Source organism: Aptenodytes patagonicus, chromosome 5, assembly GCF_965638725.1.
Source record: "Aptenodytes patagonicus chromosome 5, bAptPat1.pri.cur, whole genome shotgun sequence".
Lineage (NCBI taxonomy): Eukaryota > Metazoa > Chordata > Aves > Sphenisciformes > Spheniscidae > Aptenodytes > Aptenodytes patagonicus.
Window position 1 is genome coordinate 53,177,381 of NC_134953.1, and position 15,882 is coordinate 53,193,262.

At 41.9% G+C, this 15,882-nt stretch overlaps 1 protein-coding gene across 1 annotated transcript in view; it reads left to right on the top strand.

Annotated features, from left to right (window-relative positions):
* The window catches only part of TEDC1 (tubulin epsilon and delta complex 1), an 80,306-nt gene that overhangs the window by 1,823 nt on the left and 62,601 nt on the right, over nt 1-15,882 (top strand). The window contains exons 3-4 of the mRNA XM_076338037.1: nt 778-856; nt 7,797-7,999. Coding sequence (XP_076194152.1) covers nt 778-856; nt 7,797-7,999 — 282 coding nt within the window. The remainder of the gene's footprint in view (nt 1-777; nt 857-7,796; nt 8,000-15,882) is intronic.

Genomic DNA, 15,882 nt, shown 5'->3' on the forward strand with positions numbered 1-15,882 from the left:
CTGGGTGGGGAGACTTATGTGTGGGCCCCGGCCAGCACTGCGTTGTGTGATTCTCTGCAAACTCGCTGCTCTTGAAAGGGCTTAACTTAAAGCTCGATATTTCACCGTGGTCTGCAACACCTTTTCTAGTGTCACCTGAGGTTTGCTTCCCTTTACCGTACACCGGCTTGAGTCTCTCTGCTTCGGGGCTTTACAGAGCGATGCTTGCGAGGCGTCCATCTCGCACACAGGGTGCTCCACTTGCTCAGTTAGCTATTTTAAGCATTTTATGAGTGTTGACTGAAATTCCAGCTGTAAGAATCACTATTTCAGTTTGTCAGCATGCTGTCCTTGTGTGGCCAAGAAATGATTTCCAGTTCCAACTCACTGTGTGCTGCCTCTTGTTTGTGAGTTTTTAATACTATCACGGTCAGATCTTTTCAGCCTCTTCAGATGCTTGTTTGACTATGGGCGAGTTGTGCCATATGTGGTTATATCAGAGCAGACACTTTGGAAGCCGCACTCCTGTATGCCTGTGCCTCAAAGTAGAAGTGCTGGGTCTTGCTGTACAGCCAGCATTAGTAGCCCTTCTCTTTTTGAGTGCACCTTACTGTAGGTAGCGTTCATAAGACAGCTAATACATGAACCTGCCTGATTTGACGGTGTTGGCAGGAGGCAGGTGTGCTCTTCCGTGTAACAACTGATACTCAGGTATGGGTTTAATTGCCTAATTAAGGCTAAATATGTGGCAGATCTTTTGCCCACTGATCTCCCCCCACCCCTGTCTTTCTTTTGCAGAGCCTGGATTTCTGGAGGCTGCTCTACGCTCTTCTGAAACAAATCCACGGAGGCAAGTGGACCGAGTCTGATGCCATAGGTAATCTAGTCAGTCTGGCTGACTGTGTGATTTCCATCCGTACCAGGGAACTACTGGGATTGGTTTTGTAGCATCTTTTCTTGGACTCATTGCTCCCTGTCAGAAATGCTCCATTTTGAATACCTTAGTTTATGCCACCGACTCTTACTGTTGCATGACAGGTGTGCAGGCAGGTTTACTCCTCTTTGGCTTGCTTTGTCCGGGAAACTGGGATGTTTTTGTGTCTGCTAGGCGCTCTTGCTTCCCTTGGACATTTCACTGCAGGTAAATCTCTGCAATGATCTTATGCATTCTCAGCATCTACAGAGATAATCACAGAAATAGATTTAGTTTTCCTTTGATCCCTTCTTTCCCCATTCCACATATGATGTGTGATTCTGTGGTTAATTTTCTATCAAGTCCTATGTCAGGACCATGGATTATATGAACCATAAAGGCAGTGGTTTGGATTGAAGTTCTAGACAAAACAAAAAGTGAAGTGTGTGTGAATATTTTAGAGGGACCATGAATATCTCTATGTACAGGGCCACTACACCAGAGAGAAGCTGAATGCGGGTTGGCTTCTCACAAAGACAGAGCACTATTTACTACTTAAATGTATGTTATTCCAAGTATGATACTACTCCCCAGACTTCTCTCATGAAAGATGTCTATCTAGAGCCCTTTCATCTTTAGAGGAAGTTTTGAGAATGGGATTGTCTGTGATGGTCTCCTCAGACCGAAACCACTTAAAATCCATTTTTGCCCTTGAAAGCAAAAAAACCCACAAACCCTAAACAACATTGTTTAAGCCTCTGAAGAGCTGGGAATCTGATGGCTCTGTAAACAGAGTTAAAAAAGGCTAAGCATTGTGGACAATATCTCTCAAGGAGTGTGGAGCAAAACCAGCATAGTTTTTCTGGTAGCTCAGCAGGAAATCAGCATGGTTCTGCGTTACTCACAGGACTGCTATTTTTCATTCGGCTATTTTTGCTTTTCTACTCATCCACAATCTGCTGTGTATGGTAAATCAATTTATTGGCTGTCCCCTACAGCTTTGTGGAGGTGGTCCTGCACAAGTGCAGCCTCCTTGAGTCCTGGCTGCTCCCATACTAATGGCTTGTAGCATTTGGAGACAGGATTTCCATGTGTATGTGGCAGGCTGCTGGCTCTAGAGAGAGCAAACTCAGTCTCTTCTGGTAGATTGCAAGGTAGGAACGTGTGGTTCTGCTCAGAACTGCTGAGCTGATCTTTAAGAAACTTGTTTAGTCACAACTTGGTGATTAAAGCTGAAACTTAGGTTGGATAGCCGTACTGTTTTTCACGTTACGCTAATTACCTTTGCTTGGCCACATGACTGAGTTGTCTGCTGTGAACACAATCAATATTTTACTGCCTTTCTTCTCTGTCCCTGCTCTGGAGCACTTGTGGTCTTTCATGTATTTATTTCATGGAAATGAAGTAGAAGTCTTGGGCATAGGGGCTAAATAACTTTCTCAGGTTTGCACAAGATCCTGTAACACAACAAAGAATTGAAATGGATTCCTCTAATCCATGTCTAGGGCTTTAGTCCATGGATCAGGCATTCCTTTCTTTGCTGTTTTTGTACAACCTCTTAATTATCTTAGCTAAAACAAGGAAAGCAGCAGTTGCCAGATCCCAGAGGAAGGCTGTGAGCTACGAGGGTTACCGTGTGCACAGGCATAGGAACAGCTTTCTGGAAAAGAGAAGCTAGGGTCTTGTACCCTTTCTTTTTTTTAGGCTAAAAGTTTTTTGCAAAGGAAACACTGAGCTTTGGCCTGTAGTGTGCGTGTGTTGTTGGGATCGCAGTGGTTCTTCTCACTACTCTGTAGAGTGAGACCTGCATTTCAAGGACTGTGTTCCAGATGTTGGGCTGTTTGCAGTTGTGAGGTGCTAGAAGAAAGCAGTGCGTTGCAAGGACAGAATGCTCTTACAGATGTTGCCCATGGAAAAGGACAGATTCCTCTAGAAAATTTTTCCTTGATCTGGGAAGTCCGTTTTATCAAGTGACTTTCGAAGTTGCACCACAGTATGTATTTCTGTTTCGAGTTAGTAGTTTTCATTAGTCAATTTTTGATCTGATCTTGTCATATAGGTGAATTTCAGAGGAGATTAAGATTTGCTTTGAATAAAATGGCTACTAGTCATTCCCTTGTTATGGCTGTGATGTGATATTTTTTAGAAAAACTTTCTGCATCATGTTTTTAAATGGTTGATGTATTTTATTGCCTAGCTAGCAGAAAATAAAATATTTGAAATATCACATATAAAAAAAATCCACACAGTTTGATGTTTTAAAATGTAGGAACTATTGCGTTCTTGCAAAAAGAAGCCAGAAACCTCACTGAAGCCTGCCAGGCAGCGGTTATAAAATTCTGCAAATGGCTCTTTTGGTTTCTCATTTTGGAAGAATTTTTTCTTCACATAGTAAAAAACACTTACTGTAAACTTTGGTGGGAAGCCATTAATACGCTCCAGCCCCTTAAACATGTCAGAACAATGGGTCTCTCGACAGTGGAGTACGAGTCAAAGTAAGCTGTGTAATAGTACTCCAGGCATAACCTTACTGATGAAGCCATGATTAGTGGTTTTATGCTGCTCTTTCTTCACAGAGGCTGAGAGCTGATAGACCTGGTTAACAACCTAACAACCACACCAGGTAGCAGTGCAATATGCATTTAGATAGTTGGAGGAAATGTTTCTTTTCTGGAGTCACAATTCATTTTTTATAGTATGGGAAAGAGGTCTGGAGCTGCAGTATATCTTTGTTTGTTTGACAAATAAAGCAGAAAATGTTCTTCTGCAGCAGTAGTTTCCCATAATACCACTATCTATGCAGGTGTTTCTTGCCTGAGTGCATGAAGTAATGTATCTGTGTCTGTTCTTGTACTTGATTTATTCCTTTCCATCTTAGCCAGGCTAATGCATAACCCTTATTTGAATATTATGTTATAATTCACTGAAAATATTCTGCAGGATTCATAAAGTGGAAGAGCACAGCTTGAGTATAGTTTCAAGAGAGCTGAATCCTGAGGTTCATCCACAGCTTGGTCTTACTTGCTGAATGTACTTTCATAAATAATGTGCATGCAGAAGGGGATTAGTTGGAAGGACTGTGTGGGTCTTTCTATATAAATTGCCTAATTCTAATGAAATGCCGTAAGAAGATGTTGTCAAAGAGGAGGTGTTTGAGTGACTGGTGTTATCTGCTATCTGAGTGATGGTTTTTCCTCTCTCTTGGCCTCTACTGCCATTTATCTGAGCACTGTTTCCTTGTAAGCAGAGCACTGTAGAGATGAGGAAAACTAAGTGACTTGTCTGTGGTCATGGAAAGGCTCTTTGAGCCCCAGTTCCAGATGCATGCTTTGACTGCTCACCTGCAATTCCTGCCTCATACTCACTCCAATCGTACCCTCTCATGTGAGAGCGATGTGTTACAGAGGAAGAGATGAAATAGGGGGAGATAAAGGACCAGAGCAACACAGAAATTCAGGTGGTGAATTGCCTTGGTGGATCTGGTCCTGAGTGGTATATCAGAACAGGGAAACGGTGATAAAGGAAAAAAACACCTGGCTTGCTCTCTATTCCTTCTTTTTGATATGTGATTTCTTGGGGAGTTCCCTGAACTGCAGATGGCAGCATGTGATGCTTGTTTGCTTTGAAAAAGGAGGAAAGTATGTACTGATCTTCCTTCCTTTTGGAGTATTTCTGCCTTTACCTGTTATGGCAGTTCCTTTCTTGACAAATGCACAAGGAAAAGGAAAGGGCAACATGAAAACCTAGCTCATGTGAGAATGTTCAAGAGTGATCAAAATAAAATTTCTAGTATCTGAGTGCTCCCTCTGTGCATGAGGGATTGGAATGCATATCTACAGCAAGATTTTTAGCAAACCATAGGCATTTCTGGCACCCTAGCATCGTGAAGGGAAGCTGCTTGTTTTTACATTCATAGGTTCTGCAAAAAGAGCAAATGGAGTGATTTAGGTTTCCTTTTTGTGTCTGTAATGCAGAAACAAACTAGGTTTAAAACCAGTTGTCCAACTGTCATGTGTCTCTGCAGAAGCTCTGCTGCGCAAAACTCTAGTCCTGCAAAAAAGTAGTAACTCTGCACCATCGTGTCACCTGCTTAATCATGCTCCTGATCTTGTTTGTTCAGTCATGGTTAATGTCTTTGTCAGGAATTCATTTGTAGCTTTCACATGGCCAATCATGTATTCCTGCTCCTACTGCTGAAGATGTGTAGTAATCTGTGTAACAGTTTCAGCTGTGTATTTGGACTGAGGAGCACTCTGGAAGTAGGCATCTCCTTAGGGATCCGCACTCTCGTTTCCCTGAATCCTAAAGTTGGTCAAACAGTGCAAACAATATACCTTCCTCTGGTTTGTCAAGGTGCAAAGGGCTTGGTGGCTCTTTATGACTACGAGCTCCTTTCAGCCTCAGCAGAGCTGTACCAATGTACTGTTCCTACAGGGTTACTAGCATAGGTCAGCTTATAGCTCCTCCCTGTGTCTTGGCTTTGTATTACTTTTGGTGGATAAGACTCCCTTAGCATTTTGCAAATCAAGTTAAATCAACCACTCTTCACTGTGAGAGTCTCGTGTAATTAACAAATTCCTTTTGAGAGCAACAGGATTTTTTTCTTGTTTTTTGTTCTGAAGTTGGTCATTATGTGGTTTTTGAGCTTCAGCAGTCGATGCCAGACAAAGAAAGACTACGATATGTGTCAATGCTAAGGGATGATTTTACCACAAGTGGCAAGGAGCAGGCAAATCAGTATGTGATGTGATGAATTGGTATGTTAATTAAAGACAGCAGTGACAATCCCTGATCATGTGAGGTTTGTGCTTCCTGTTATTTTTGTGCATGTGTGTACCTTTTTTATGAAACCCGACGGAGATACTGAAGCATTACACTGGAAAAGGGCAGCAGCTTTCTTCCTTACTTTGTAAGAATGCCTAAACTGAGTCAAACTGAAGGTTCTTCTAGCTCCATTCAGCTGTGGCAGCTGTCAAAAGTGGATGCCCAGGGGAAAGGAAAGAGCAAATGTAGAAGGATGCTTTCAGGGGCGTATTCTTTCAGCCTCCAATAATTTACATCTCAGACTTCCCAAACCAGAGAGAATATCTTTGTATTTCATAAGCTTCCATGAACTCCTGTTCTGTAAATCCAGTTCCTCCTTAGTCTGTGTAGCTCTCAGTGTCCATAGTGTCCCATGACCAGAAATTGCAGAGCTTTGCTGTATGTGTGAAGAACACTTCTTTAACTTATTTTGACTCACATGCTTGCTAACTTTGGTGGCTCACAGTTCTTGTATGGAATAATGTGCAAACACATTATTCTCTATTCGCCCATTCCACAGCACTCGTGGTTTTAAAAGCGTTTTGTCATATCCATTCTCAGTCATCTTGGCCTACGTCGTCAGTTCTTACAATGAAGCTGTTCTGTACTTGTGATCGTACTTGTCCTTTCTCTTTGGTTTTTTCCAAGTGTTCCGTAGCCTTCTTGGGACTGAAGAAATAAAATAACACTCTGAATTTGAGATGTGGGGTCACAGTGGATATAGACAACAATATAATGTTGTTCCCTGTGTTCTGTTTAGTTTCCTTTCTAGGTTTCTCACATTCAATTTGCTTTTGATGCATGTGAGAACCAAGTGTGATATTGTCATGAAAAATCTTATCTAAGATTGTGTTCCTGAGTCCAGTGGTCAGCTCCAAGCCCATTGCTATGTCAGTAAAGTTAGGATTGTTTTTTCCCTTGTGTGCATCATTTTTTCTAAAAAATTTTTATCTGTCATTTTAAAGCTTGGGATCATTAGGTTCTGCAATCCTTCACGATCTGCCTTACTACTGAGTAATATCACATGAGCACCAAATTTTCTGTCACTATCACACTGTCTGTGTGTCATTTTGAGTTGGTTGAACAGCAACTGTTTAGCACAGAGCCCTCATGTGAAACCACCATTTGTTCCTACCCTCTGGTTCTTGTCTGCTAGGCACTTGTCATTGATTCAAGGGCCTTCCCTCTCCCTCCACCACAGTGGCTTAGTTTCTTTGTGCTAGTTGAATCCCACTGGGAAGTCTAAATGTCCTACGTTGGTTGAATCTTCCTTAATCGCTTGCTTGTTGTTGCCTTCGGAGAACTCCAGTAGCTTTTTGAGCAGGACTGCCTTTTACAACAACTGTTGGTTCTTCCCCGGTATGTATTTTTTACCATTGTGTCCCCTAACTATGTTCTTTATTATAGTTTTGGCTTAGTACAGAGCTGAGGCTTACTGGTCAGAACCTTTTTGCTGTGTTTTCTAATTTTCTCTGTGTTTCCCCAGTATTTTACAGTTCTGTAGTGCCTGTCTTGTAGCTGTCAGGTAACATTTGCTGGTGTGAAGGAATACGGATCAGAGCATTCCTGAGAATTAAATAGTCCATGTGGTCTGGTATGCAGTGTGGTGTGCTGCATTATCTCTGCCTGCTCACTGGTGCTCAGAGATTTGTAGCAGGCTGTGAAACTCCTGTCTCTAATTTCCAGTTTCATTCAGGAGTAAACTGACTCAGCGTGTTTACTAATTCATAGCATGCTTGGTGGCTCATAAAAAATGAATAGGTGAATTGGAGTCCTGTTATAGTGGGGATGGCTATTTACCTTTTTTGCCTTTGTTAATCTCCAAGAGGCCATTACTGGCCTTGATCTCAACTTTGAATTTCTTCTTTTCCCTTAGCAGTAGTTCCTGTAGATCAGAATGGGGCAGCATAAGGAGGGCTTTTACCCTTTACCTCCTGTCCTTTATCAGTTGTTGATAAAGACTGTAGTCTCCACTGTCCTCCACTAATCTTGGGCTCGATTAAAAATCTTGCTCTTAGAGGAGGCAGCAGTTTCTGGAACTGAATGGGTAAATGCATTGAGTAGTGCAGTGTGTTATTCTTAATTGTTTTCTTCTTTTCAGATAACCAAATTAGGTTTGTAAAATCAGCATTGTGGTACCATGGCTATGGCAGGCCAGAACTCTATCGGCTCCCCTCCGACGGCTCAGCGGGTAGTCGGGAGCTGCTGCTGGCATTTTCCTGGCTGCTGCACAGACTCAGCCTCTTGGAGCAGCTTTTGGCTCGGAACAGAGTAAAGACTGGGGATGAAACTTCTGTGTGCATGGTAAGCATGTTTGTGTCCTTCTACCTTATCTGTCCATAAGTAACGTTCTGTGACAGCAGCTGTGCTATCACTAGTGTGTAATGTGTGGTATCTTGGTACCTTTACAAATAAATGCCTTACTCCAGCTTTAAAAAAAACTTAAAGCGGCCAGCATCTGTAACCTGTTTTCTTTTCCTTCTCTAAACTTTGTGTGCAGGTGATCTGGGTTCTTTCTCTTTCTCAAACTCCCACCCCTGCCTGAATTCCCTGATTTTTGTTTCCAGTATAGGTGAGACCAGTGTGGAGGAGTGCAAGTAAGTGAATCCTAGAATAGTTGGGGTTGGAAGGCACCTTTAAACGTCATCTAGTCCACCCCCCTGCAATGAGCAGGGACATCTTCAACTAGATCAGGTTGCTCAGAGCCCCGTCCAACCTGACCTTGAATGTTCCCAGGCATGGGGCATCTACCACCTCTCTGAGCAACCTGTGCCAGTGCTTTACCACCCTCAGCGTAAAAAATTTCCTCCCTATATCTAGTCTGAATCTGCCCTCTTTTAGTTTAAAACCATTACCCCTTGTCCTGTCACTACAGGCCCTACTAAAAGGTTTGTCCCCATCTTTCTCATAAGCCCCCTTTAAGTATTGAAAGGCCGCAATAAGGTCTCCCCGGAGCCTTCTCTTCTCCAGGCTGAACAACCCCAACTCTCTCAGCCTGTCATCATAGGAGAGGTGTTCCATCCCCCTGATCATTTTTGTGACCCTCCTCTGGACCTGCTGCAACAGGTCCATGTCTTTCCTGTGCTGAGGGCTCCAGAGCTGGATGCAGTACTCCAGGTGGGGTCTCACCAGAGCAGAGTAGAGGGACGGAATCACCTCCCTCGACCTGCTGGCCACGCTTCTTTGGATGCAGCCCAGGATACGGTTGGCCTTCTGGGCTGCGAGCGCACATTGCTGGCTCATGTCCAGCTTTTCATCCACCAGTACCCCCAGGTCCTTCTTGGCAGGGCTGCTCTCAATCCCTTCATCCCCCAGCCTGTATTGATACTGGGGGTTGCCCTGACCCAGGTGCAGGACCTTGCACTTGGCCTTGTTAAACCTCATGAGGTTCACTCAGGCCCACTTCTCGAGCTTGTCCAGGTCCCTCTGGATGGCAATGTCTGGTCCCTCTGAATGTCTTTGATCTCTGTGCTTCTGAGTTTTGTGCTTCCAGACTGTAGCATGGGTGGTTCTACAGTGTAGGCAAACAGGTTAGCTGTGAATGCTGGGTATGTTGGCATTGGGTAGAGCAAGTAATCCTAAGGCAAATAGTACTTTTTAAAAACATCAGGATAACAAATGGCAGCTACTGCTCTTGGGGTAACAAATGGCCTTGTAGCCTCCTTAAGAGAACAGTGGGGTATATTGTTGTGTTTCCATCAAGAAAAAGATGTTAGCACATAGAAAGCCTGCTCTGAAATAAGGTAAGGATAGCTGTGTGTCTGCTTTAGCTGCAATATATACATGTGATAAAAAAAACCAACCCAAAAACCGAGGGGAAAAAACCCCACAAAACCACAGTAGTCTAATAATGTTCGGTAGTAGTGCTTTTAAAATCCATTCCTTGCATTTAAGACCGCACACACATGTTACTGTATAGGCAATTGCTCTGGAGCATAGAGTGAGAAGCTCAGGAGAGAAGATGATGTGTTTTCCATGTTTATATCTTGTTTGTTGCAAATAAAGTGTCCCTGCTCTTTAACACAACAGATAACATAGGCTGAATTTAAACTGATTAGTGCAGTGCGTTAGTGTGGCCAAGGCCTCTCTAGATGATTGTGAGTTTGTTCAGTCATCTGGGTCGGACATTAATTGTTGGTCAGTCTGGTTCAAAATGACAGGCTCACAGAATTGTTTCATATGTTGGCAAAGGACTTTGTAGGTCAGAAACCCTACCTGCTGATATCTTGTAATGTCTAAGACCTTGTGGTCTTCATGATCCCATATACGTGCTCCTCTAGACTGTAGGCTGCTGGGTTTTCTAGAATCTTTTTAGGGGTCAGCAAAGCAGGAAAGCGAGTTTGGAAAGCTACGATATAGATACGGTGTCTTCAGAAGGAGAACACTTGTACAAATGGAAAACAGTTCAAAGGGAAGAGTCACCTCTGTAACATTATTATTAACAGTATTTTGAGGAAACCGACCACTCGTGCTACACTACGATTGTTAGCTGCACAGAGGAGGGAGCATGAGAGGCCGTGCTTCGTGCACTGGGTGTGAGTGGTGGTGCCCTCCGGTGATGTGAAGGGTACCTTGAGACTTTAGGAAAAAACACACTTTTTACTTTAAACGTCTCTTATCTTTTTCTTGTTTTTCTTGTGTGGTAGCAGATTATTTTTTGTGTCCTTAATTTCTATTACAAAAGAGCGATGAGTGAAATGTAGCAGTGACATGAATTCAGGAAATGGGGCAGCGTCTATGTTATTTTCTCTGAAGGTCTTAAGTTTTGCATTTTCCAAAAAGTGATGAAAGAACTATGATAATACAACGTTATGTCTTATGGCCACACAGAGGCACACTGAGAAATTTATTGCTGTGCCTTTCACTGCAATTCTAACCTGCTCTACCTGTGTTTCTCGAAATGCATGGAATACATATTTCATGTTTTTATCCCATAGCTGTCTGAAACAGTGTTTGGAAAGGTTTACAGGTCTGGAAAATTTTTTCAAGAGGCCAGACAAAAATTTTGTAAACTGGGATTTGGAGTTAGCATGTGTATGCAAACTTCATTGTATTAATGGCAACATTTCTTGTATGGTGTTCATCTAGAAAGTTTTCATGCTCCAATAGGGGGAAAATGTTCATAGGGGAAAAATGATAGAACGTAGCAGAGAATGTGTAAATAGTGTGTTTTGTGATTCTGCATCACAAGAAAGTTAAACAGAATTGTGAGGGACAGGTCTGGTCTTTTATTTGATCAACGAGGCATTACAAAACGCATAAATTCAACCAGTAAGACCCAACCAAATGAAGATCTAGGAATGCACAGTTAAGAAGGTAATGGTGAGTGTGAAGGAGAAGGTAGGTGGGTCACACACCATTTTGATTAGTAAGTCAGTTCCTTGTAAACCACTCATGAAAGCCTGTTGTTTGTTGCATAGAAGTATGATAGTTTTGTTATTGTTATATATTGTTATTTGATAGCTGTTATTATTTTATGGGGTACCTTCCTGTGGCAAAGTCTACTCATCAGACAGCGTTCAACAATATAGCCCCTAAAATCATAGTAAGAAAGGAAGAAGGTGAGGTTGTCAGTTTGGTATCTGACATCCTGTGAGTTAAAGTGCAACTTGAACAATTGAAGTGCTGGAATTTTGACTCTGGGAATGTTAAATACCAGGCATTTGTGATACTTAAGCGAAGTGTTGGAAGATGTGTAACAAATTGTAAAGGCGTTGCTAAACATGCCAGAAATGTAGTCTCTGCAGTCATAACTCTCTTCCATTTAAGTAAATTGAAGGAAAAAGGTAAAACAAGAAAGAAAAAAAAAAAGCTTCACTAGAGAAAGAGCTGTCTCAAAAAAGAAGAAAAGGAAATGCTCTTTAAAACAACTGAAATTCTCAGCTGAGAAAGAGCTTGAAAAATCTTCTACCGCATGGACTCTTTTTTTTTTTAATTATTATAAACAATTGAAAATTTTTTCCTGAAATGAAAATGTTGCAACATAAAAAGCCATGAAATAATATTTGGTTGGGTGCATTGCTGAGATCTCTGCCAAAATCAGCAAAGCATGAAAGCCAGTACTTACTGGCAAAGCACATCAGTTGGTCTACTAGCGAGAATAAATGTGAAGAAAATCCTTACCCTTTGTCTTCATCTAAAAAAATGGAGTCTCAAGAACTGTAGGCATAGTTGTAGTTCAAACAGATACTCATGTGGTTTGCTTTTAAAGTTTTGACTGAAAAGTGGACAGGATCTGTTGTATGAAGAAGAGAGAATGCAGCTAATCCCTAAATTTAAGGGTGCAATCGTGTTCTGACTATTCTTTCAGCCCAAGTTTGAAACAAAGCCTACAGCCTGCTAAATTGCTGATAATATGCCAAATACCCAACATATCAAGAGCCAATTAAATTAATTCCTTTCATTTCATTTCAGACTGCCACTCTCTGGCCTTTTCTTCTTTGCAGTTCCTTAGCAACACGGTTTTCTTCCCCTGCAAATTGAACACTTCCATCAGCTCTAAAGGATTTCAGGCCGGTTATTTATAGAGGGACAAGGGTATCCATGATTGATAATCTCAAGATCCTGAGCTGGGGAAGGCTTACACAAGCTCACTTTTACACCTTCAGAATCAAATGTTAAGTGATTCCTAAAATTATAAACTAAACAGAGGTGAAAGCATGATGAAAGGGTTAAGGTGGTAGGAGGTAGTGCTTAATGTGGCTAATGTAATTAAAAAAATAATCTTGAGGTAGTTGTTGGTAAGGACAGGTATGGTTAGTAGCCTAGGATGGTTGTATGGGTTGACTGCTTTTGTGTGTTAGGTAAGAAAATCCTTCAGGGCACCTTGTCTCATGTAGCTTCCAGCTCATTTTTTTTGGAAGGGCAGTGCTGCAGTCTCTCCTGAGCCAGAGTACTGCGTGCCTGCTGCGGGATGCCTCAGTGAGCAGGACTGAAGGAACCACTGCCCTCTCTAGCCTTCCACCCACAGCTGTCTTCCAGTATGTGAAGTTTATAAACTGAGGGGGTTGACAATTAGAAGAGCTAACTGGAGCCCGTGTTGCTGCGCAGGAGGAACAGGAGAGGGAAGAGGGTTATCGATGGTGCATGTCAAACTCCAGTACCTGGCTGCTGTAGTGCAAGTCTGTTCCCTGAATTTACTGTGCTGATCTGTCAGCAGGTTGGTGACTCCAGAGGCAGTAAGTCAAAGTTCAAACCTTGCATTGGTCAATGCCTTAAAAAAAAAAAAAAAAAAAAAATCACTAATTCTATTAGATCTATAAAGACTTAAGTACAATCTGAATTGGAGGTTCACATAGATTTACTGAAGTGTCTACTTGGGAGTTCTCCTTTGTTATTGCCTTAAAGCACTAGGCAATTAATTGATGGACATTATCTTCAAAGACTTTTTACACCCCTTGTGGATTTCTATCTCAAATATGCACTGCCATGATGTCAGTCTTAACATCTTTTGTTGCTTTGGTGATCATTTACATGCGGATTATTCTCAAGTGCCATTCATTGATTCATATTTACACATGAAAATATTAGAGTACAAAACACATCTGAAAACTGGTAGGTGAAATGCTGTCCTTTACTGAACCTGTAAGGCAGACCTGGAGAGTTCTCATATTCTCTCTCTGAGAAGCAGATAATTGTTTGACGTAAACCTGCCTTTTTAGCACGTTCACTATTTGACTAAATTATTTTTTGCCTGGCTTTTTAAATTCCAGTGATATCACAGAATCATAGAATCACAGAATCATTGAGGTTCGAAAAGACCTCTAAGGTCATCGAGTCCAACCATTGACCCAACACCACCACCTACTAAACCATGTCCCTAAGTGCCTCATCTACTCGTCTTTTAAATAGCTCCAGGGATGGGGACTCAACCACTTCCCTGGGCAGCCTCTTCCAATGTTTAACCAATATCACCACAGCTTTCTCCAAATCTACGATGGTTTGTGCACGTAATGGCAGTACTCTGTGAGTATGTATTCCTTCTGTTTCCAGGGAGGAATACCGCCTGTACTGGTATTATTTCTACAGCTGAAATTAATCTATGTGTGCCCCATAATTTAATTATGTGTGGAGGCTGTTGAGTTTTTTAGATGGGGGTAGTGATGTTATCCCTCATTATCACCAGGATATGTTGTACAAACACTGGTTATTGGTTCCACTAATTCCCTCTGCCTGCCTCTTGCCCTCGGAGTGAAATTGGATGCCCCTCCGCTTTTGTGAATTTATAGTAACCAACAAATAAAGCTATTACGGCTATTATAGTTGGAATTCATGCGTGTGTCTCTAGCATGCCAAAGTGAACTCAGTTTAATTACTTTGGGTGGGGAAAAATGAAACTAAACATGCCTTCTGACTCTTGGGTTTGCAATTTGATTAATCTTTCTTTTGTCACGGTCTGGTTTGGCTCACTGGATATTTCCAATATAGTGTAAGGCTTATGCTTGGTCTAATCTTGTTGAAATGCCTTTCTCTTATAGAAATCTTGACCGTCACCGCTGTTCCATAAACCATGTTATTAGAGGAAAGTGTTAACGTAGCAGCCAAGCTTGATGTTCCCCCCAGCAGAAAACTAGGAAACCTTTGGCACTAGTGTCAGTAAATATAAATTTCCTGTTTTTTTTCCCCCCCTTCACCTATTCCAGTGGGGGTGGAGGAGGGAATTTTATTAACCTATTGATTCTGACTCAGAAGCATAATTACTTTTCAGATCTTTATGGGCTATATTAGTCTGTCAGCTTTCATTTTTTGATTTCCCTCCCTTATTCCCTCTGCTTACACTTCTATTCTCTTTGTCCTCCTGTCTTCGTAGTAACTCTCACCATTTATCTTTTTGCCCTTTTTTGCTGCTATTGTTGCCATATTCAGTAGCTGCTAGGGAACACTCTTTCAAAAGCCGTCCCTGAAACCTAAACAGAGGGCACAGGATCCCTAAAGTTTCTCCTGCAGAATTCCCCTCGCCTCATTTTTGCCAGCAAGCTGTGCTGCTTTGCTCGGGGCATCCTGGTGTGTTTGGCACGTGTGCTGCACCCCTTTCCACGCCACCTCTGCTGGCGTGGCACCAGGGCCAGAGCTTTGTGGTTTGCTGGGCTTCTGCATGGCTAACAAGTCTATTGTAGGACTCTGGTTGCACTGCCACCTGCCCTGCAAAGGCTTGTACCAGAAACTAAGGGAGAAAAACACTTGAATTTTGCTTTTCTGCCTTTTGTACTTTTTAAAGTCACTTCCTGAATAGGTAACTATTGAACCCTGAAGTGTTAATTTTTTATCTCCTTAGTTACTGATACTGCTTGTAGTCTTAAACATACTTTGTGGTCAGAGGTGATTAAATTAGGAATATGTTTTTGCCATACAAGAACTGGAGCATATGTCAGTTTGAACTCTTGAAATGCACTTTTTTGGTGTGTGTTAAAGCACAAGTTACAGGTGAAATTGTCTCCCTGTCGTTCTGCGTGTGCATATGTACATGCTATTCCTTCTGATCTTTTGTGGTTTTTTTTTAGTTCCATGCCTCAGACTTGTCATGGAACCTTTTTCCCAATGAAAAACAATTTCCTGTGGTGCACTGGAAAATGTATGGTTAGCAACATTTATTTTTGCCTGGCACAGAGAATACACTTTTAAGATTTTTTTTTTTTTTTTTTTTAGACAGCATGTCAAGGTAAAACGCTCTAAAAGAGGAATCTGAAATGATCAAAAAGGTTTATAATTTATTGAATTTGCTGTTTCTCTGGGTAATGTCTGAGTTTCAAATAAACGCAAAATTTCTTGAACCTGACATTACAGCTGATGCGTTCTGGATGGAGTTCTACCACCAAGCTCTGGAGACACTTGAGCTTTCACGTGAGGAGAGGAAGATGAGGACTGGCGTGCTAATAGGAAGGCTTAGCATGGTCATATTGGTACTCTGTACTTCACTGAAATGCTGTACAGAGCGCCTTCCTTGTCTGTTCGAGAAGCCAAGGGATTTTAAGACGTTTTAGTGCCTCTCCTGCCCTCCAGTGGTGGGGAGCAGCCGGTACCTTTGGTGTACCTATTTTTGCTCTATGGCCTTTTGATGTAAATGGCAACATTCTCTGCTTTTGCTGTCCTGCTTTTTAAGTGATTCGGGTTTAACTGTCATTGGAGGATCTTTTGAAATAAAGCACTTTTTCCTCAGGAGGACAAAAGGAACGTGCAAAGAAGGGCAT